Here is a 25,175-nt window from a genome sequence, read left to right on the forward strand (position 1 = left end):
ATTTTATACTTGTACTTGTTTTGGCTTTCGAACTTTTTTAAAATTTTATCTGAGCGTCATTAATGAGTCTTTTGTAGACGAAACGCGCGTTTTGCGTGTTAAATCATAAGCCTGGTACCTATTTGTTCGTTTCTCTGTCCTGTATGTTCTCCCATTTATTTGTATTGTAGTCCTTTCATTTCATGTTGTCATTCTAATGTTATATTTAACATTGCCATAAAAGCGGGAGGTTTTGCTAGCCACAAAACCAGGTTAAACCCACCATTTGTTCTTAAAATGTCCTGTACCAAGTCAGGAAGATGGCCATTGTTATAATATAGTTCGTTTCTGTATGTGTGTTGCATTTTAGTGTTGTGTTTCTATTGTGTCGTGGTTCTCCTCTTGTGTTTGATGTGTTTCCCTCGGTTTGAGTTTGTGGCCCGGATTTGTTTTTTCCTCAATCGATTTAGGAATTTTGAACAGCGGTATACTACTGTTGCCTTTATTTTTTGCATTTTGATTTGAGTATTTGGAGACTCCTACTGTTTTGTAGCGATCTATTGCAAAGTTATGATAAAAACCTTTTTTTATTTTTAAAAAAAATGTTGTAGGTCTATAATGTACTAGAAACACAAAAGTTTATCCCAGTATACCCGACAGACAAAACTCTGTAGATAATAAATATGCCAAAATTTAAAGCAATCAACAACAAAAAAACTATGTCCCAAAACATGGCAAATCAGGCAATACTACACAAAAAGGTCTTGAATGAGAGTTTGAATTCAATTTATAAAGTGTTATTTTCACTAAAACAAATGAATAGTTGGGGAAACCCTAAACACAACTATTATTTACGAGGATCTATTTGCAAGAAACACACTATTTGATATACTAATAATCGAGAGACAAAAATTTGAAGACTAAAGAAAGCAAATAATACAGAAAAAAACCAATCCCGGTAAATTTGATAATGATGTACAAAATACAAGCCATGAATGAGACATCATTAGCAAGTATCTTATTGAAAACGATGTCTTATTCGGTTTGTTAACCAATTAAAGTTATACGAGATATATACTCAATTTCAAGTTATTGTGTATAATCCATTAAAAAGACCCTTCTAGGGAAAAATATACGTGAATGACTAGTTAATCAAGTTATTTATTGATAAAAAGTAAACTAACATCATAGTTAAGTTAGGTTTTTATTGTCTGTTCTCCGTGTCCTATAGCTTTAGAATGAACACTTGTTATCTTATCATTAGCATTTTTCTGGATATGAAAATACCAAAAATGGTGACAAGCAAAATACTGTCATCACTGGTTATGTAACACCAAATTCAAATTGGCTTTAATAATCTTAAATTTCAGGCTGCAGAAAAGGCTCTGAAGGCTGTTCAAATTTCAAAAGATGATAAGAAAGCTAAAAAACACCATTCATTGATAACAGAAGTGTCAATGAGCAATCCAACATTACAGAAAGCAGCAGAAGATCTAGAAAGGCTTGTTGGAGACTATACAAGAATGAGGTATCCAAGACCAGCATATTTCCCCAAAACACCTTCAGATTTGTACAGCCATAACGATGCAAAAGAAGCACTAAGACTTGCAAAAATCATTATAAAAACTGTTAAAGAAATCATGAAGTTTAAATAAATGTGAAGGAAACACATAATGAAAGCTACAGTTTAGATTATAAAAACAATAGGATATATCTAATTCTAGAATTTTAAAAATAAACCAACAATTTCATAATCATTTATAGATGTATGTTATCTTTATACTTATTTCATCAATTTTGTCATGTCTCATCTCTAAAAATATGTATAGTCATCTTTTTTGTTGTAGTTCTGTCATTATCATGATTTTTCAAAATGACACTTTATTTTGTTTCCGTGTAAAACAGTTCTAACATTTTGATATTGATGTGGTGTTAACAATACAAAGCGCAAGCTTTACTTTTATGAGTTTCACTGTTGCTGTTTATATGTTATTGTTCTTAACTGTTTTAACGCCGATCATTAGAAATGAAGTGAAACTGTTGTGTAGTATTTTTTTTTATACCGCCTTTGTTTATACAAATGTATTTGCATATTACATGTTTGTAAATAGACCAGTTGGTTTGATGTCATTAGATTGTTGGCAAACAACCATACCTGTACAAGGCATTGTTAACAATGGGACTGGACCACATGTCTTTAAGTTTACATGCATGATTTATGATTATATGCACGTAATATGATAATTTTGTAATTTTATACTTTTCTTTTTCATATTGCTTATGTAATACATACTCAATATTGGCACATTTATGGCTATATTATAATAGTATACGTAAAAGTCTAATGACAAATTTAAATTTAATTATTTCATTCTTAATTAGAAAGAGAACAAGATTCAAAGATGAAAAAACATTTTATTTCAAAAAGTTTTTCAATCCCTGCTTTCCTGATATTCATGAATAAGGAAGAATTTCATGAATATTCATGAATTTTCCAGTTCCATTAAATCTGGTTTTATTTTGGTATGTTAAAACCTGATTATATAATGTCTTTTTAAGGCATGTAAATATTTACCAGTTTTTTTGTCTTCTTAGATTGATTATTAAAAAGATACAAATTACTTTGATTTATTATTTATTAATTGATAAAAAGATGCAAATATCTCTTCGGGTTTTTTAAGTGATATTTAGAGTCTGTTTACACATTTAAACTGGTATATAGAATAACCACCCTCGATCTAGATACGGGGGATAGCTGAAATATTTTTATTTTTACATTTTTTTTTGTCACTGTCATCGTCTGTTCATATTTGAATTTTGTTTTGTATTTTGCATTATTAACCTACATGTATTTTTTAAAATGTCTTTTTTGTATCGTTTTAAAGCATTTATATGAACCATAAGCGTGTTAGTTGCAATGTTTGAATGTCTTTAGGATGGATAACAAAATTCAGTTTCCCTCATTTGAGAAACAAAATGGTGGTATATACTAGTTGTAAATTTTTGTTAGCAAAGATTTGTGAATGTCTAAATCGTTCAAAAAGATAGCCATAGATATTTTGTAATTGTTATATTCGTTTAATTTTTATTTCAGATTGTATTTCTTTTTTGTATGATTTGCTATTAAAATATTGTATCTACCGCTTTGGCGAATCATTCACGAATACGGCTTTGGATTATTTCATTAGTTCGATAAACCTAATGGAATATTTCATTAGTTCGATAAACCTGTAACATTGTTTACCAAAATTGATTTTGCCAGTTGAATATCAGAGCTACAGTTGAGAATGGAGAAGGCTAAGTCACAGTTGTAGGTACCACTACACAAAAGCTTCCTTCGCTCTCAGATCAAAAATACAAATGATTACATCGAATTAAGTTTAATTTCTGTCTTTAACTTGTATATTTTCAGTGTTACTGTTATCACAATCTACGCTTTGTCAGAAAACCTTCATTGACGTACGTGTGATCCAAATGCTATCAAGTTAAATGTTTGGTTGGCTTGCTTGTTTTGTTTGTAGAATGTTTGCTCAAGCATTGAAATTAAGATTGACATCTGCAATCAAAAGATAGCCGGGACTTTAACTTGTATACATTGCTAAACTTCCAATAACATTTATCAGTATAATGTATACAAGCTGAAGCCCCGAATATCTATTGGCAGCAGAAGTCAATCTTAAATACAACGCTTGAGCAAACTTTTTTACAAACAAAACAAGCAAGTCAACTAAACCTTTCACTTATTGAGCATTAGGATAACAACTTTAAAATATTTAAAGGTTTGGTAAGATTGCCAATGAGCCAACTATCAAAACGGAGTCAAATGATGTTAATTTTTTCGCAACAGTAGGTCATAGTACGTCTTTAAACAATGAACAAACACCAACAAAATGTAAAATAATTCAATCGAGGAAACCAATTTATAAGGGTTTGACTGGGGTCCTTCCTTGCATTATTCTTTAACTTTTACATCAATGTTTTAGTGTACTAGAATTCTTCATTTGTTTGCCCATTGTTTTCTGTTCTTAATATCAGTACCTCAGTTTACTCTATTATTTACAATGTTTTGCCTATTCATCTGTACTCTTTATATTTTTAGCCCATATATTTTACACTTTTGTCCATTTTTTCTTCTCTGTAAACATAACAAGGTCCTCGGTTATGTACAAATAAAAGAAAAGAAAAAAGGAAAACAAATAATAAACGACAACCATTGAATTGCCTGCAAATACAAAATGTGGAGGGGTTGAACATTTCTGCAGGCGCCCAAGCCTTTTTCTAACCTGAAATAGTGAGTAACAGCACTACATAAGAACAAACTAAAGAATATTAATAATTGCTAGAGATTGTTCATTGTTAATGGTCGTACAGTTGATATCCTTGTACGTCATTTGGTCTCTGGTTGAGAGGTGTCTCATTGGAATTCACACCATACCTTATTTATTTGTGTATCGACTCATCAAACCAATATCAAAACATATGAAAAAGTGCGCATGCTGAAAGAATCACCTGCTTTACTTTTCATGATTGAAGTTGTGTTGAAAGTCTGATAAGGTTGCATTGCAAATATCACAAAAAAAAATTCAATCCTGGTATCTATAATGAGTTTATATACACTTAACATTTTAAATCAGCCACAGAAATGAGGTCAATGTCAGATGAACCATGCAAGACAGACATATTCATCTTACAATCTATATATAAACCAAATATAGTTCACCTATTTCTCATAGTATCTGATAAAACTGCAAACCAAAAAAAATAACATTGATCAATGCAATTAGGTCAAGGTCAGATAACCCTGCAAGACGAACATGTACACCTAAAAAATATCAATACACCAATTCAAGTTTACCTGTTGCATAAAATATCTGATAATATGACAAATCCACAAAAAAATTATCATTGACAAATAAACCACGACAATGAGGTCAAGGTCGTATTAAACCTGCCAGGCAGAAAGTACACCACACAATCATTCAATACACCAAATACAATGGTCATATTGTGTTTAGCATCTTATAAATAGACCAAACAACTTAAACTTGTCATTCTCCAACCATCAAAAAGAGGTGAAGGAATAACTAACTGCACTTCAGTGTTTCAGTTATTCCTTTGTTTTCCTATTATAGTTGATAGGTGTCCCTTGGTTTTAGTATTTGATAGATGTCCCTTTGTTTTAGTTTGCAACTCTGATTTAATTTCTCTCAATATATATATGATTTTTTGAACAGTGGTATACTACTGTTGCCTCTATTTGTACCATTGGCAATCATACTCCATCATGTATATTTGTATATGAGTACTTATTCAAGTCATTCAGCTGTAACAGAATGTTACTTACAGTTTCTAGACAGTATTTTTTAAAAGTGTAAAGGAAAAACTTTTGTGACCTCTAAATGTTTCCTGGCAACTTAATTCAGTTAGTTGCTCTTCAATTGAACTTTTCCCCACAACTTATTCTATTCATTTTGGGAATATGTATACACGAAATAAAACCAGGTCAAGATGAAAACAAAACGTTTATGTACACACTGAATATAACCAGGTCAAGATGAAAACAAAAACGTTTATGTACACACTGAATAAAACCAGGTCAAGATGAAAACAAAAACGTTTATGTACACACTGAATAAAACAAGGTCAAGATGAAAACAAAAACGTTTATGTACACACTGAATAAAACCAGGTCAAGATGAAAACAAAAATGTTTATGTACACACAGAATAAAACCAGGTCAAGATGAAAACAAAAACGTTTATGTACACACTGAATAAAACCAGGTCAAGATGAAAACAAAAACGTTTATGTACACACTGAATAAAACCAAGTCAAGATGAACAGTTCAATTCACAGACATTTCTGTATATATGACTTAATAAACCAGGTCAAGATGAACACACAAACATTTAATTATCAATACAAAATAGTATTTATAAAATATAAATATCACAGATATTTCAGCTTACAGCTTAAGGACAAGCACTATACTATATTGTTTTAAATTCATATACTTATTATATTTTAGTTTGTTCATTCAAGCATAAAATTATTTATAACAATTCATTTGTTCTCTCCATCACTCATTTTACATTTCACAATTTGAAACTACTAATAAACTCTTGCAATTTGATATGATAAAATGAAACATTTGGTTTTTGAAGCCTTTATTTTCTCTTTAGAGATAACGGTACATTATACATCATTTTAATAGGATTTTAGAGCTAAAAGATGCATTTGTTGAAAATTTATATAAAATAAAAAAAAAGAGACATTACAATGTGTCTTTAATGAATATGATGAGAGATGCGAAAGACAAGCTACTGTGAAAGTACTTTTATTCGTGGGGTACCAATTTTCGTGGTTTTCTTGGATGACTTTATCCACGAATTTAAGTGTCCAACGAAATAAAACAACCATTGTCCAAATCAAGACATGGAAAGATCCCCATCGGTAGGTTTGACTACTGATATGATCTATAGAGAATATATTTGAATAACGCCAAATCTAAGAATACTTTAATAGCAGTCACAGAACTACAACCGCATGCAGGATTATACCCATTTGATCTTTAATAACATAAACTGTACACCTTTTGTTCTTTTAATTCTCATTAAAAATATTTTTGATTGATGAAAGTCAGATTTCCGGTATTGATTTGCTAGTATGTTAAAGTGTTCATTTTATATCCTCATAGTTCTCGTACATATGGGAAATAATAATTTCATGCTGGGCTTGATTTTGATAAGAATTATTTGACAATTCAACATACGTTAATAGCATTTGTTTATGTTACTGTTTTCTTTAGGTGTCATGTTTATGACCTAATTAGCACCGTTGATGGTCTTAAATTTGTTGATCACTTTATCATGGGTTAATTAGTGTTATCACTACGATTGACATATGCATGGGGTCAATGTTTACTTTGCAATTTCCTTCAATCCAGACTATTTGTAAAGTTCGTTTCTAAAGGATCTAATTTTTCATTTTTTTTTTTAGTAAAATCCACGAATTTAAAAACCCACGAACATGTAAATATTGCTCAAACCATGAAAATTGATACCCACGAATTAAAGTACTTTCACAGTATATCCCTTATAATGATATATGAACAACATTTTTTACATTTCTATTGGTATTCCTTTATATTGCCATTGAAAAGAAGAAAATTTTTTCTTCAATTCATCTTTTTAAAGTCAATTAAACATTTGTTACTTTCAGGGATTTTGTCAGGGAAAAAATGTTTATCACAATTCAAAACATCTACAGTCTTTTTGCAAAATGTTTAAGTTTTAACTCTTACTTAATGGAAGGGGTTTCAAAATAAGGACCAAATTCTGTGGCTCAGTAACAATTGGAAGATCACTATTTAAACATTTTAACATGTAATCAAGGGCAATTTTAGGATCATTTCACAAATGTAAAAGGCAATATTAACAAGAAATTGGGACTCTGGAATATTAGAATTCAATACAAAAGGCATGTTTGGGTGATATGCTATGATTCATTAACTGACACATGTACAAGATAGATCAAATATCCCAAAATATTCAAGATCTTTTGAAATATATCAACAAGGCTTGATTTGACAGCCAGGGACAAAACTGCATTATGTATGTCCACCAGTGCCCTCAAAACTGGGATCAAAAGCAAAAATTCTGAATTATGGCTATTTGGCTGAATTGTTAGGTTTTATCATTAGATAGCTGGCCTCTCAGGGCAATGACATTTGAAATTTATAGGTTTAATACAAAACAAATGATCAACATACTGTGGATTCATTTATTTTCGTGGGTACCAATTTTTGTGGATAAAGGAAAACTTGTATATTCGTAGATATTTAATTTCGTGGTTTTGTAAAGGTCTGCATACAAGCCTATACAAAATTTGACATTCGTTAAACATTTAATTTCAGGGTTTACCTGTACCCAGGAAATCCAAGAAATTTGGTATGCAACGAATAATGAATCCACAGTACTTAAAAATATTCATTATTCATTTATTTAAAACTCAATGGAATGTATAAGTGTTACTGAAAGCTTTGTTTGAAAAAAAAAAAAACTGCATATATTTGGCAAATAGAAAAAACAAAATGACTTGCATTTCCTAGTTGATCACACACAGGAAGTAAAATGAACCAAATTTGACTTACTAATAATGATATTTATGAAAATGACTGATGGGTCATGAAATGAACCAATGGCTCTTAGGGGAATTTAGGGAAAGATCTTATAAATGTCACATTTCATAAAAATCTCTGTCTGATGATTCTGTAGAAGCTATCCCAGAATCCTCTGTTCCACCCACAGCTGAATCGTCACTGCTAAAAAAAAAAATCAAAAACCAAACCATCAGTAACAAATAAACATATTAATTCATACCATTCATTGTAGAATAAATGATGAAAGGCATACCAGAAAATATTTTTTTGCAAGATTAAAAGCTCTAACTATTTTTAAAATCATTATATATTACTGTAAATTCAGAAATTGTTGCATACATTTATTTTTGCGATTGTGTCAATTGAAAATTAAATGCTATTTTAATTTTTACGATTTTGACAAAAATCTAGTTTAATTCATAGAAAATATTTAAACTTGCGTTCACAACTCTGTCGCATTTATCTCAATAATAAAAACCTCACAATAAATTCTGAATTTACAGTACTTAAAGCCCTAGCAGATAGGAATGTAATAAAGGAAAGTGCTAATAAAATTGTATGGTATCTTGCCAGATCTTGCATCTCTGAAGCCTATAAGTTTGTTAAAAGCACAATTATATTCAATACCAATTATTTTGTCTTGCATTTCTGCTTTTATATCTTGCTTTAAATTTGTTATATGAAAAAAACCCATCAAATTTATAGTTGTCTTCTTTTTTTGCAATTTTAAAACAGTAAAATATGTAACTCTAATCAGAATATAAATTAAATTAATCCTATATTGCTCGCAATGCATCTTTGCAGAAAAGATGGAGAATGTAGCAAGGATGAAGTTATACCAATAAGGTGAGATATACAACAATATGTGTGTCAAGGACCAGTTAGAAAGAATCTATTTAATTCTGTCTGAGTGGTCCCTTTACTTTCTCTTTTAAAACTGCCACTAAATTATTCATTGTTATGTATTTTATTTGCATTGATCTTCTCGTGTGATTATTCTTAATAAATTATTTACATGATATGTACTCTTAAAAGAAAAGTTTATATTTGTATTAAACAATTTAAATCTATATTTGCGTTGTCTTACAATAAACAGTTTATTTTATATTTCTTTTTTCCTCAGACATTTTGTGTCCCATGACATCATCACAATCTATGTTTATTCAAATCAGTATCCTTTTTATTATAAAGTAGACCTTCAGTAACGTGACACAGTCCCCCCTCTCTCCCCTTAGTTTTTCCTTGTGCATCGTGCTCCCAGCCCCTCATTTCCATGTTCCTTTATCCATGTGGAACCCCTTTATATAAATAGTTCAACACACATGAACTTTCATAGGTCTTAATTCGAAATAAAAAAATTGTATTGATGATCTTGTCTTTGAATAAAGAACAATCTACCTCTAAGATGTTTTGATAATTCAGACGACAACACATAGTACAGTGCCTGTCATATTTAAAAGGACACAGGTATGAGAAAAGAAAAGAAATAAATTTGAGACATCCATGAAGTAATTTTGAATAGGACACAGATCTGAGGAAAGAATACAGATTTAAGATTGGAATAGATATAGATTTGAGACTTACATATATATAGAAGACAAGAGAAAATATTAACTAAGAACTAATGTGTATAAACTGAAATAGTTGTTGATAGAATAAGAACATAGCTTCAGAAGAGAATTTGAATGTTTTATAAAAAGGCTGTATAGAATCTTTCAGTCTGGGGTAGTTGCAGCAACCATTTATTTTAAGTCTTTATTGATGTTTAAATGTATTATCCTATATCTATAATGTGTTCTCACTAAGGTGAGTCCATGTGTCCTGTACTCATGAAAATCTGCCTGGACTTGTCATTTCAAAACCTGTGTGTCCAAAGATGTATTAAGATTGTAAAATGTTGTATTTACTAAGCACATGTACATATACCATCAAATTTAAACAAAAGTATAAAATAATCTAAATTTGATGTCATTTCCTTGGTTTAATTTGTCATAAATACTGAAATGATGATCCATATATAGCAATAAAATTTCATCTTCTCACTGTAAGACTCACCATGGCAAAAAATAACAAGTCCCTTACCTTGTCTTCAAAACCCAAATGAGAACACTGTCACACTATTTTGACTTGTGGTATATTAAAATCTAATTTTTTAAACAAACCACCTTAACCATTGGCATTCTTTTGCAGAAACTTTTAGTTTGTTAAGATACATGTATTACAATACAAAAAATCACATGACATATATATATACAAAGAGATTGGTGGTTAAATGAGGCTTAATGAGCTAAATAAGTTTACATCTCTTTTTTTTATTTTTATATTATTCCATATTTATGGTGTTAATATAGGTAAATACCAGCACATAAATTAGGTACTCGCTTATTATAATAATAAACTAACATGTTTAACCCCGCCACATTATTTATGTATGTGCCTGTCCCAAGTCAGGAGCCTGTAATTCAGTGGTTGTCGTTTGTTTATGTATTACATATTTGTTTTTCTTTCATTTTATATAAATAAGGCCATTAGTTTTCTTGTTTGAATTGTTTTACATTGTCTTATTGCCAGGGCCTTTTATAGCTGACTATGCGGTATGGGCTTTGCTCATTGTTGAAGGCCGTACAGTGACCTATAGTTGTTAATGTCTGTGTCATTTTGGTCTCTTGTGGACAGTTGTCTCATTGGCAATCATACCACATCTTCTTTTTTGTAAATCATATTACTTACTTCACTCGTAATTTTTTTTGGTGACAATTCAAACTAAACAAATGTAAAAAGAGTGCAATAAATTTATAGAAATGGACATGTTAAAACTACCTAGTCTTTTTCTTCTAACTTTCAAATTACTTTTTGAGGTATAACATCTTTCTGTACAATTTTCACTCAGTAGAAATATATATTTGGCCTTCAACTCTTAGAATGTTGATAAAAAAATAACTATTTCATTCAAACAAAAGAGTTACTAATTAGCAAAGTGTATGATTATGAATTTGTATTCATACTAAAAATGAAGATTTTATTAAGCTTCTCAAATTTCAACATGGAAGCGTCAGTATTTTTTTTACAAAAAATAAAGATTTAATTTAACTCTCTATATCAAATCAAGAAAAAAAGACTAGGTACATTGGAAGAAAAAAGAGGAGGAATAACAAATTTAACAAGCATAGTAGTTAAATACCAAACATTTCTACCTGCATCAAACTTTAAATGGTCCTACAGAGGGTTTCTGTTGAGGTTGAGGTATCCTATTTCAAATAAATTAGTATCTAAGCTTAAATAATGCCTTAAACTAATAAAATTGCTAAATATTAAAACAAAATTCTTTTAATATGCATTATTGTTAGTCTGGTGTATATATAAACACTAATGATCAGTCTAATAATTATTGTGATGAGGTTTTTTTTAAAGAAGTATTACATTTTGTAATTGAAAAAAAATCTACAAACATCTTTTTGATCCCAAATTGCAGATTAACTTTCTTGGAGAAATTTTTGTTCTAAAGAAATAACCCATTTATCAAAAAATTATACAAAACATTTGTAAAATTTATATTACTTTTGATTGTCTTCATTTTCATTGTCACCATCATCATTTTCTTCGTCATCATCATCGCTATCATCACTATCATCACTGTCACTTTCATCATCACTATCAGAGTCGTCCTCCTCACCACTATCCTCCTCATCTGAACCTGATTCATCACTTCCTTCTCCTTCTTGTTCAGCCTCTATATCTAGATCAAAGATAACAAATATATAGATTTTATTAGAAAGTGATGACAAAATTTACATTTTTTCCTGCCCTATTGCCTCATCATGTCTTAAGTTTGTAAATAATTTGATAGAACAGATTTTAAAAATAGAACACACATGACAATGACTAATTTTAAACAAACCAAAGGAGTAGTGTCCAGTAAGACCCCTTTTTGGCCCCAAAATATAGCAGTTTTACAAAAATTTTAAAATGTATACTTTTAGTTATTTATTGGACAGAAGAATGCTTCTGCTACATAAATATGGGCTGTTTTTGACAATACAATGTACATATATCGAGAACTAGCACCATTAAGTCATGCTAAATTACTGAAATCTTCACAATTCTAGCATTATGGTTCAATTTTAGAAGGTTTCCGTGTAAAACGAAAGTGGCCGCATTCGTTTTCATCCAAAATATTTAACAGTAAGTTATATTTGACGATAATATATAACATATATAAAGGTTGAATATGAACATGGATGCGGCCACTTTCATTTTTGACAAAAACCATCTTAAAATTGACATTTTTCAGTATATTTGGTAGATTTTTCATATTTGAGCTTGAATCGGAGCGTTTTAAATGACTAAATTAGTTAAAATTTTTCACATAAATTAATTGAATCAAATAAAATAGACACTTAAGTGTTTAAAAAGTGGTCAACATCTTTCGTCAGATGAACATGAAATTTGAGGCCAAAATTGATCCTTATTGGACCTACTCCTTTAAAATGAAATATTTGTCTGCTCTTTTGTCTTTTATTTTATTAATTAATGTGTTTTGGATGTTTATCTAATTCTAATTAAATTAAATACAATACACATACCCTGTTGAATTTTTTCTTCAATTACAGGTTGGAATTGTAAGGCCACTGGGTGATCAGGTTCAAATATCAAAACTGCAAGAAAATAGGATAAATAAAAATATTCTTAAAGAAAATTTAATCAAAGTATCAGACATCAGGGATCTCCATGGATGAAAATTGAACGATGGAGGAACTTTCACATTACAAACCGTGTCTACGCTGTACACTGTACAGTGTAGCGCGATCGGAAGTATTTTATCCCTCTATACAAGGAAATTAAATTTATTTGAATTTTCATTATAGAATTAGAAGTATCAATATTTTCATTTATTGCCGTTTTTAACCATTCAAATGCCAAGTCTTCATGGTCCCCCTTTAGTCGAGAATGACCAAAAGCTGTCATAAATGTCCCCATGTAGATTTCTTGTATTTTTGGTAATTGTTATGGGGATTAAAAATCATATGATGTGGAGCTTATTTTTCATGGACAGTTGTCAAATTCAGAACCCATTACCGGTATGGCTGATTTGCAGCTACAAAACGATTCGTACGGGTTATGTAAAAGGTTGAAGAGATTTGTAAAGCAAACATTGACAAATGAAAACGTTTTTAATGACTTTATCTGTCAAATTGATGCTGTGCAACATGCATCTTTCGAGTCTGAATAGAAACCGGAAACGCGGATGTATCAATTTGATTGTAATATACGAAATGAATTCGGAATTGCGATACGATATTTCTTTACAGGAAATATTTCAGTTTTTACTTTTAAACTTTTAAAGTAATTCTAAATTATCGTTACAGCAGTATTCAAGTTATTTGCAATGAAATAATATTTACTGTTTTGCGTCTTATTTTGTACTTCTTAAACTAGAGGCTCTAAAGAGCCTGTGTCGCTCACCTTGGTCTATGTGAATATTAAACAAAGGACGCAGATGGATTCATGACAAAATTGTGTTTTGGTGATGGTGATGTGTTTGTAAATCTTACTTTACTGAACATTCTTGCTGCTTACCATTATCTCTATCTATAATGAACTTGGCCCAGTAGTTTCAGAGATGAAGATTTTTGTAAAAGATTACTAAGATTTACGAAAAATGGATCAAAATTGACTATAAAGGGCAATAACTCCTAAAGGGATCAACTGACCATTTCAGTCATGTTGACTTATTTGTAAATCTTACTTTGCTGAACATTATTGCTGTTTACAGTTTATCTCTATCTATAATAATATTCAAGATAATAACCAAAAACAGCAAAATTTCCTTAAAATTACCAATTCAGGGGCAGCAACCCAACAAAGGTCGTCCGATTCATCTGAAAATTTCAGGGCAGATAGATCTTGACCTGATAATCAATTTTACTACTGTAAGATTTGCTCTAAATGCTTTGGTTTTTGAGTTATAAGCCAAAAACTGAATTTTACCCCTATGTTCTATTTTTAGCCGTGGCGGCCATCTTGGTTGGTTGACCAGGTCACGCCACACATTTTTTAAACTAGATACCCCAATGATGATTGTGGCCAAGTTTGGTTTAATTTGGCCCAGTGGTTTCAGAGAAGATTTTTGTAATAGATTACTAAGATTTACGAAAAATGGTTAAAAATTGACTATAAAGGGCAATAACTCCTAAAGGGGTCAACTGACCATTTCAGTAATGTTGACTTATTTGTAAATCTTACTTTGCTGAACATTATTGCTGTTTATAGTTTATCTTTATCTATAATAATATTCAAGATAAATAACCAAAAACAGCAAAATTTCCTTAAAATTACCAATTCAGGGGCAGCAACCCAACAACAGGTTGTCCAATTCATCTGTAAATTTCAGGGCAGATAGATCTTGACCTGATAATCAATTTTACTACATGTCAGATTTGCTCTAAATGCTTTGGTTTTTGAGTTATAAGCCAAAAACTGAATTTTACCCCTATGTTCTATTTTTAGCTGTAGCGGCCATTTTGGTTGGTTGGCCGGGTCATGCCACACATTTTTTAAACTAAATACCCCAATTGTGATTGTTGCCAAGTTTGGTTTAATTTGGCCCAGTAGTTTCAGAGAAGAAGATTTTTGTAAAAGATTACTAAGATTTACGAAAAATGGTTAAAAATTGACTATAAAGGGCAATAACTCCTAAAGGGGTCAACTGACAATTTCAGTCATGTTGACTCATTTGTAAATCTTACTTTGCTGAACATTATTGCTGTTTACAGTTTATCTCTATCTATAATAATATTCAAGATAATAACCAAAAACAGCAAAATTTCCTTAAAATTACCAATTCAGGGGCAGCAACCCAACAACGGGTTGTCCGATTCATCTGAAAATTGCAGGGCAGATTGATCTTGACCTGATAAACAATTTTACCCCATGTCAGATTTGCTCTAAATGCTTTGATTTTTGAGTTATAAGCCAAAAACTGCATTTTACCCCTATGTTCTATTTTTAGCCATGGCGGCCATCTTGGTTGGTTGGCCGGTTCACGCCACACATTTTTTAAACTAGATACCCCAATGATGATTGTGACCAAGTTTGGTTTAATTTGACCCAGTAGTTTCAGAGGAGAAGATTTTTGTAAAAGTTAACGACGACGGACGACGGACGCCGGACGCAAAGTGATGGGAAAAGCTCACTTGGCCCTTCGGGCCAGGTGAGCTAAAAAGGGGGATGCTGATTGCGTAAGTCAAAATAAAGCACGTGTTCGACTTGTTAAACTGTTTTCTTTGTAACTGGATTATTATTTTTTTTATTTAATCTAAATTATCATAATCATTTGCTAAAACTTAATTGATTAATTCAACAAATTGATCGTCTATCCTCAGATAGTATTCTCCTGTGTGGTTTGTTGATCTACCTGTACAAGCTCAGGTACAAGTGATTAGCGATCTTAATCCGGATATCCCTCAGGCGTTAGAACTGTATTGGATTATAACATATAAAGCCTAAGGGTTATGCAATTACATGCATTTGATTATAATTGATAAAAAAATGGCGTCGGGCTGCAAAAAACGATGAAGTTTTGAACGATGGCGGAAGACAATTTAACGATGGCGCAAGACAATTTAACGATGGCGCAAGTCATTTGACGATGGCGCAAGACATTTGAACGATGGCGGGGTGCCATCGTTAAACAGGCCATGGAGATCCCTGGACATATTGAAATTTGACAATATTTACTAAATATATGAATAAAGACTGCATGCCATTGTACATTTTTAGCTAGCCTACCTTAATGTACCCACTGGAAACTCATTCAAACATTTACATATGAACATTTATCCAAAGGGAGATAATTCACAATTAACAAAGGGAGATAATTAACCATTTACAATTAAGAAAATATATAGTTAGTGGAAGTTTTGTTCATGTTCATATTTCTTAATATTTACTGTCTACTTGTTTTCTGTAAACTGATTTTTAAACTTTCTAACAAATCCTTTTTGCACAGCTGATTTAAAATTACTTATGAATGAAGACTTTTCCTGTGAAATACTATTTGTTCTGGTTGTACTGTAAAACAACAGATATTCTCTGCTTTTTTTTCCTGAACTATTTGCCACAAAATGTTAAGCAAACAACAATCAATCAATAAATGTCACATATGCTTCATATAAATTTCATAAACCTTATGTATCGTTGCTTTTTTTAAACCACCTACATTATAAAGAACAAACGATCAGCTTAGTCAATAGTAGTAATGAATACTTACTCATTTTACATAATTTTGCAGCAGTAGGAAAGTCTTTTGCATATATACATTCTAAAAACTGAAAAGAACAAATCAAATATACTTAAATTTCCTTTTTATATACAAGGTTTAACAACACATCAACATTTGAAACCCATTGGTTGAACTATTTTCAATTGATTGCACAGAAACAACATAAACATAAACTAGGCCGTTAGTTTTCTCGTTTGAATTGTTTTACATTGTCATTTCATGGCCTTTTATAGCTGACTATGCCGTATGGGCTTTGCTCATTGTTAAAGGCAATACAGTGACCTATAGTTGTTAATTTCTGTGTCATTTGGCCTTTTGTGGAGAGTTGTCTAATCGGCAATCATACCACATCTTATTTTCTACATATAAAGTATATATAAAGTACCAAATTCCAATCATTCCACATTTCCAAAAAAATGGTAAAGTGAAAAAGTTCATTATCCAACTGGACCTCCATTCTGACAATACATGTTGATGAAAAGATCAAAATTTAAGTTAGATTAAATATGATCACTACAATTCCATCCTTAATCTAAAATTTAAACATACTTCCATCAACAACTGATTTGGGGCTTTTCTTTCTTCCTCTTCTTCATCACTACTTTCTTCACTGCTACTTTCTTCTTTCTTAACTTCTTTCTTTTTGTCTGTGGTGCTAGATGTTGGTTTATCAACTGGTTTCTTTGGCACTTCAGCTCTTAAATATAACATTTTGTTTTCATTGTTTAAGTTTACAATGAACAAAAAATTCAACTTCAGACAAAAAAACAACCAAAGAATGTAGAAAAAGATCTATAACATATATAAAAGTTTCCTTATTTGAAGGAATAGATAATTCTTATTCTGGTAATAAATTATTTGTCATATGAATTTTTTTTTTCCAAACAGGCTTCTTTTAAAGTGTCACAATTCTGACTGAAGACTTGAATTCAACCTGCAACCCTCATCAAAAGGTAAACAATAAGATTGAACAATTTGAACTTACATTGGTTTTTTCTTCTCATTCTGAACTGCAGTTTCAACATCCCCTGAAAAAGGAAAAACATCTTCAATTATGGATACATTGATTACTTTATTTACTGATAATTATGGCTAGTATTTCTGTCATTAGTTTGGTTTTAACAAGAAAGGTATACAGTTTGACAAAATAGCATTGTGGAAAAATTTTACATTCTATAAATACCTAAATAATCATCTACATAGCAAAAAGTCTATAGGATTTGTTATTATTATAGTTACATTCAATATTTAATTACTATCATTTTCTTTTAACAAACACCCATTGGTGACCTTTGGCTGTTATCTGCTCTTTGAATTTTAATTGATAGGTAACCAGTTAGCTCAATTATATCAACATAGGTATATTAAATCCCAAGTGAAGACTGATTGATTGACGATTTTTCATTGTATTGGCAGGTAGCCACCATAGAGCACATCATCAAGTTTTACCATTAAGTTGTGTGAATTTTTAGGGGCAATTAATTAATGTGATTACTACTTTTTAACATATAGATATCATCATGTTGTGAAATATTTAAAAGACAAGAATGGGTAGTAGGATCTTTCTTTTTTATTTCCTTAATGTATTTAAATAAAATAATCTAAAAAATGTATAATTAATTTTAATTCAGATTTCTCAAAAAATAAGGAAAGTAACATATATTTTTTATCTTAAATTCTGAACTATGCATATTGTTTCAAAACAATTAAAAAAATCTATTACATAAAAGTTTATGAGTCTGTCTGTATCAAAACACAATTTTTATACATGTCAATGACCTATATATATATATCTACCCACTTTTCCATGTTATAAATAATGATTTTACCATTATGATAGCAGTTGTGTCTTGAAGTTTTCTTCATATTTGTCACATGACTTCCAGTTGTATTTCTTTCAACAACAAACTCATTCAGATCCGTTGATTCTTTAACAAAACTCCTAGTGAGAAAATTATAAAAAAAAAAATGTAGACATTTTACTTGAAGGTTTCTCTTTAATTATGCACTTGATACAAAACTTGTCTTAAACATCAGAGTCTATTCACTGCAGAGACATTAATTGTTGAAAATGTACATCTGGTCTAGAAAAATTGGTATTGTTACTAATCATGTAGCCTAATGTGAGTGTTATTCCAAAATGTTAAAATTTCAAGGATGATAATTAATCTTCAACAGGTGGGTTTATTTCAACTTAAAATAGACATATCTTTGTCTCATGGGTTTTTGTGCTATATAAAATGCATTGTGACGTCACAATTTCCATTGAAAAAGCATGCATATAGTACAAATTCATATGAAGCATCAAAACTTTTAATCTGATTATATATTAAATTCTTAAATCAACAGGTCAAATTGAAGGGAAAACATAGGTAAATTAAAAACACTATCCAACCTTGTTTTTTTAACTAGTTCTTTTACTTTATTGAAATTCATTTATTAAAAATTTCTTCACTCACAAAAGTTACACCAAACATTATCACAAACAAATATCAAAAAAATTTAGTAATATAAATCTTATTCCTCCTACACAAATATATTGGGTATCCCTTGTTTATTACATCAATATTGATAGTTTATGTTTTCTTAATTCCAGTGGCAAATATCTCATGCATATTTAGGACAATAACGAATCAACAATAAACACAACATATATACATGTATGTACATGTAGGTCCTGTAATAGGGCCTACTTGGATGAAAGACTGGAAATAGTGAAAACTATTTGAAAATGAGGATATATTGGAAGGGACAAACATTGAGCCTTGCATTAGGCCACAAACCCTAATTAGAGTATGACAATTAACAACAATAATGTGCCCTGTCAAAAGATGTTATTATCTTGGACAGACAGACAGATATGGTGTATTACCTCTCTGCTTCTAATTTCATGGATTTCCTAAGCTCTTCAACCTTTGAGGGGTCATCTTCTTGATGAAAACTACAAAGAAAAGAAAAAATGTGTATAACAATACACAAATAAAACATTACTTGGAACATCAAATACATTCATTTTCTTGTTGAATTGATTTCTATTTCATTTTTTTGTAGTTAAAGACATTTTTTTACAGTGAAAGTTACCTTTCTTCTCTTCTCCTGACAGCTGTAAGTGAAATTTGTTTTGTTGGAGTTGGTGTCCTTCTACTAGCTTGGGATGATGATCGACTAGAGACAGGTGGGTTTTTCTGACTGGCACTGAAAATAAACAAAAAAAAAAATGCAATAATTAAAGCTTTGTTTTTAATAGTTAATTCTTGATGAGATATATTCATGTTTTCTTTACTACTGTTATAATTTGAATCATTTCAAAACAAAATTTAGTTTCAAGTGCACTTTAACTTAAAACTAAAACAGTCATATTTTGAATACAAATTTATGAATAAATTCAGTAATGAACATAGTTGATATACGAAATCAATATTTTAAAGAACATTTTACTCTTAACAACAACCATAATAAACCTATTTCTTGTATCAAACATAAACTAAAAGAACTAGCCAAGGAATTTGCTTTTGTCCCAGCCGATAAAGCTTTTAATATTTATTATTATTGTTTGACGTAAATTTTACATTGAGGTTCTAAAAAAAGAAATCACCAATTCACCAACATTCCAACTGACTCCATTTTCAGATAACTATATCTGTAACAAACATAATCTTTTAGCTACCGCGCGCTTTACAAGCAGAACCAAATACAATGAAAGTCCAAACTATGTATTGGCTTCTTCAGCTACACAAAACACCTTACAAATATAGATTTATTTCGTCTTCAAGCCATTGTTCCAATACTAAATTGTCTATTCTTCTTACCAGTACACTTGGTACAATCAAAAATCTGATAATAAATTGTTCAAATAAGGCCTTCGAAAATAGTGGAATAAATTACTTTTTGAGTGTTAAGAACTCGTTGGAAGTACTTGATAAATTGCATGCTTATATTGGTGATTTTGAATTTGTTCAAAGTTTTGATTTTTCTACCCTATATACCACTTTGCCTCGCATTCTCATTAAGAAAGTCAGAATGTAAATATATATGTTCTAACTTTTTTAGGTCATTTTTTAGTAGCAATAAACAAAAGAAATATGTCAATTCGACATGCTTTGATACTATATCTGCCCTTGAATTTTTACTGGATAACATTTTTGTTCGCTTTGGAGAATCCATATATCTTCAGGTTATCAGAATTCCAATGGGGACTAACTGTGCACCACTTATTGCAGACCTGTTTTTGTATTGCTATGAATTACAATTTATGACAAAAATCAGCAAAGACCCATAGAAACAACATCTGATACACAAATTTAATAATACTTTTAGATATTTGGATGATATTTCAGCTCTCAATAATGACGACTTCAGTATGTATACTAAAGAAATTTATCCTGTTGAACTTACTTTAAATAAAGCTTATACTAACAATGACCACTGTCCTTTCCTCGATCTTGATATCTATATCATTAACGGAAAGCTTAATACTAAAATTTATGATAAAAGAGATGATTTTCATTTCCTATCGTTAATTATCCATTTTTAGATGGTGACGTTCCCTTGTCACCATCTTACAGTGTTTATGTATCTCAACTTGTACAATTCGCTCATGTATGTAACAACGTTTTAGATTTTAACGAGAGAAATTTATGTATCACTGAAAAATTATTACACCAGGGTTTTCGATATCACAAACTATTCAAAACATTTACTAAATTTTATCATCGGTATAAGGACATCATTCGTAAATATAGCTCAACATGCAGACTTTTTATACGTTTTGGTATTTTACATCCAATCTTTTATGGAATATTCTTTATAAAGCACAAACATGTCAGTATTCACCTCAGAAGCTAACAAAACCTTTAAATAGACTTATTAAAAAGGGATATAGTTACGATACTGTTGTCAGGTCATTAAAGATTGCATATTTGGCGTTAATATTGATTCACTTATAGGGTCTTTGCATCGTAACTAAACACATTTATTTAAAAACCAGTTATTAGCATGACACGGGTTATTTTCTTCTCATATATGTTATGATGGTCATGATGATACTAAACCTCTATGTATTATTGTCATTTTGTTTTATTTTCTTTGGTTACATCTTCTGATATCAGACTCAGACTTTTCTTACACAGAAATTTAATGTGCGTATTGTTATACATTTACTTTTCTACATTGGCTTGAGGTAAAGGAGGAGGGTTGAGATCTCATAAACATGTTTAACCCTGCCGCATTTTTGCACCTGTCCCAAGTCAGGAGCCTCTGGCCTTTGTTAGTCTTGAATTATTTTTAATTTTAGTTTCTTGTGTGTAATTTGGAGTTTAGTATGGCGTTCATTATCACTGAACTAGAATATATAATTGTTTAGGGGCCAGCTGAAGGACGACTCTGGGTGCGAGAATTTCTTGCTGCATTAAAGACCTGTTGGTGACCTTTTGCTGTTGTCTGTTCTATGGTCGGGTTGTTGTCTCTTTGACTCATTCCCCGTTTCCATTCTCAATTTTAAAATAAAAAAAATAAAAAATCAACAAAGAACAAATACAAAAATGTATAGTATAATTTTTTCAACATTGTGTTTCCCTGATCCTTTATAAACCTCAGAATACTATTACAAAAGCATGCTTCATAGTATATCAGATTAAACTAATGAATTCACGACAACTCGTCCCACTGGCTAATAGCCCCATATTTTATCACACCCCATTTCACCAACACTCCCCACTTTACAAAAAAAAGGCCCCATGATTTTTTACCTACTCGCTCCTCTAATAAAAATGGGTATAATCCTAAGAAATATCTATAATACTAAAATAACGAGGTCAAATTTGTCAGCTGTCATGGGGTAAAAACAACAAATCAAAGAATTCAACTTTATATACAGCTAATATAAGACAATTGTCTTGATTAAAAATTACACCACTCCAGATCCTTTTGTTTTCCACATAATTAATATTGCCAATAATTAACAAGTTCCGGGTCTAATCCGATACTGATACCAATGGTATATTCACCTGTAACATGTACCTATTATCTTATCTGTACGATCCGCATCTGACAGGCGCACCACCAAACAGTGTATTTAGGATTTTGCTATATACACGTCACACGTGTCATAATCACAGGGTTGACACTACTAAATTCAATTATTGTCAAATTGTTCCCTATTGAAGTATTTTAATCAGTAATACTTTCTTAGATGACCATACAAATACATTGTACTAAAAATCTGGACTTAAAATAAGGCGTCTATAATATGGGGACGAAGTCCCCTATTACAGTAGATGAGTAGAAAATTCAATAAAAACAAAATTTTTTAAAAAAAAATCAGGAAAATTTCCCTAAATTTTTCATTGTACTAATGAACTCAAACTCGTTCAAAAAAAAATTTTGTCGCGTTTTTGAATTTCCGGATCTGCGCAGAAATCTACTTCCGTTTCCGGTCTTGTTTGCAGTCATGAGACTTTGAATAAAATGTATATTTATCAGACTAACATGTCTAAGAAAGGAACTCAATAAAAAATCATTTTTTGAACAATTGTTTGTTATGTGGGAACGAAGTCCCCAATAACAGTAGAAAAATGAATAAAAAATTAGAAAATTAAAAAAAATTATATTGTACTAATGAACTCAAATCGTTCAATTTTTTTGATGTCATGTTTTGAATTCACGCATCTGCGCAGAAATCTACAATGTACTTCTTTTTTCCTGTCTCGTTTGTATGAAACTTTGAGTAAAATATATATTTATCAGTCTAGTATAAAATAGGAAGGAACACTATACCAATTTCATTTTTAATAATTCCATGATATGAAAAAACGTTACCTTATGAAAGCGTTTCTTTGTTTACATTGCATATGACTTCATAACTTACATAACGTCAGAACTAAAAGCCCTAACAACAGAACCAAATTCGGAAATGTTACGGTATTTCCTTTTCTTTTTTTTTTAACAAAAATAATTTAATATTTAACAATGTTTAAGTTACAAAAAAATAATTCATTCAGACTTCGTCCCCATTTACAGGTAACTTCTGCCTCATATTTAAAAAGATGTTACCTAATGACAGCGTTTCTTTGTTTACATTGAATATGACGCCATAACTTAAATAACGTCACAACTAAATCCCTAACAACAGAACCAAAATCGAAAACGTTACAGTATTTCCGTTTCTCTTTTAAAAACATGTTTGATTTTAAAAAAAACAATATACAGACTTCATCCCCATTCACAGGTAATGCCTGCCTCATATAAGTAAAATAATGAGGTCAAATTTGTCAGACATCATGAGGGGGTAACACGAATGACCGAATAACACTGTTATTATCCGAATAACACTTGTAATGACCGAATAACTTTTGAAATTTTAATATTAGCACATGTTGGTGACTTTAAAACATTGATTATTAAATAATAATATATAATCGATGTATTTTATAACTAAAAAATTATTTACAGATCGCAGATAATTTCATAAAGATCATTTTAAATTTATTTTTTAGTGTGTACATCGAACATGGCGGTCATTGTGATTTCCAGTATCAGGTCCATTCGCGCCCATTTTCGATGTGCACACTAAATTTAAAAAGTTTTTTATGAACTTATCTGCTTTTTGTAAATCATTTTTAAGTTATAAAATACATCGATAATATATAATAATTTAATAATCAAAGTTTAAAAGTCATAAATTTGTGCGAATATGAAAACTTCAAGTGTTATTCGGATAATAACAGTGTTATTCGATCATTCGAGGTACCAATCATGGGGTAAAAATGACAAATCGAAGAATTCAACTTTATATGGGGACGAAGTCCCCAATTACGGTAGAAAAATCAATAAAAAAAAAAAAAAAAAAAAAATCGGGAAAATTTTCCCGAATTTTTCATTCTACTAATGAACTCAAAATCATTAACTTTTTTTTTCAGATCTAGTTCCTGTTCCGGTTTTCCCTGCATTTGCGCAGAAATCTGTCTTGTTTGCATGAGACTTTAAAAAAAAATTATATTCATCAGTCTAGTAAAATATAAGATTGGAACTCAATACAGTTTCATTTTTAATAATTGTTTGATTTGAAAAAAAACCGTTACCTGATGGAAGCGTTTCTTTTGTTTACATTGAATATGACGTCATAACTTAAAGAACGTCACAGCTAAATCCCTAACAACAGAACCAAAATCGGGAACGTTACGGTATTTCCGTATCCTTTATTAACATGTTTGAAGTAAAAAAATAATACATATACAGACTTCGTCCCCATTCACAGGTTATGCCTGCCTCATATTATATAGCTAATTTTACTTTTTTTTATAAAGTTGGGCTATCGCTAGTTAGTATTCAATAGTGGGGTGCTTGAGTGGTGCAATATGCCATTTTGGCGAGTTGTCTTGCTTCCAAAACTAACCTATTGGAGAAATTATATGTATCTTCATTTTCTCCTAGAACTTGAAGACCATTTTCGGAAGGAATCTTCTTCACATTTGCTTTTGCCATTTCGAGAGTTCAAATTTTTCAAACAAATATGCTTCATGTCACATTTTCAGGTGTAAAAGTTAGAAATCTGTGTAAATCTTTGGCAAAAAATGGGGACAATCGAGTGAAAAAATTCTAGTCAGCCATGTTGTTTACAATAGTTACAGTTAAGTTAAGTTTCGAACTTACTTTTTTCAATTAATTTCGTTATTCATGTTATAAAACAATAGAAATAATCAAATTTAAACATAAAATTTTTCTTTAATTCATTTTGACCATAGTAAAAAAAAAATA

General features: G+C 30.4%; 2 protein-coding genes across 6 annotated transcripts in view; one reads left to right on the top strand and one right to left on the bottom strand.

Annotated features, from left to right (window-relative positions):
• The window catches only part of LOC139512075 (sacsin-like), a 29,773-nt gene extending 26,653 nt beyond the window's left edge, over positions 1–3,120 (top strand). For both annotated transcript variants that reach the window (XM_071299397.1, XM_071299398.1), the window contains one exon: positions 1,350–3,120. In XM_071299397.1, the coding sequence (XP_071155498.1) occupies positions 1,350–1,634 (285 nt within the window). In that variant the 3' untranslated portion in view covers positions 1,635–3,120. The remainder of the gene's footprint in view (positions 1–1,349) is intronic.
• Positions 3,121–5,873: 2,753 nt separating this feature from the next.
• Positions 5,874–25,046, bottom strand: LOC139512086 (protein starmaker-like). 4 transcript variants are annotated; one of them, XM_071299470.1, is made up of 11 exons: positions 24,814–25,037; positions 19,503–19,616; positions 19,294–19,362; positions 18,251–18,363; positions 17,407–17,449; positions 16,971–17,118; positions 16,410–16,467; positions 12,724–12,795; positions 11,699–11,876; positions 11,335–11,388; positions 5,874–8,299 (listed from the first exon to the last, which is right to left on the bottom strand). In XM_071299470.1, exons 1-10 carry the CDS (start codon positions 24,900–24,902, stop codon positions 11,340–11,342), a joined length of 933 nt encoding a protein of 310 aa, XP_071155571.1. In that variant the 5' UTR covers positions 24,903–25,037; the 3' UTR covers positions 5,874–8,299; positions 11,335–11,339. The 4 variants fall into 4 exon arrangements, with proteins under 4 accessions (XP_071155571.1, XP_071155570.1, XP_071155572.1 ...); XM_071299469.1 differs by having other exon boundaries at positions 5,874–8,302; XM_071299471.1 differs by having other exon boundaries at positions 5,874–8,302; positions 11,322–11,388.
• Positions 25,047–25,175: the final 129 nt, after the last annotated feature.

The sequence above is a fragment of the Mytilus edulis genome, chromosome 2, assembly GCF_963676685.1.
Source record: "Mytilus edulis chromosome 2, xbMytEdul2.2, whole genome shotgun sequence".
In the NCBI taxonomy this organism is placed as follows: Eukaryota; Metazoa; Mollusca; class Bivalvia; order Mytilida; family Mytilidae; genus Mytilus; species Mytilus edulis.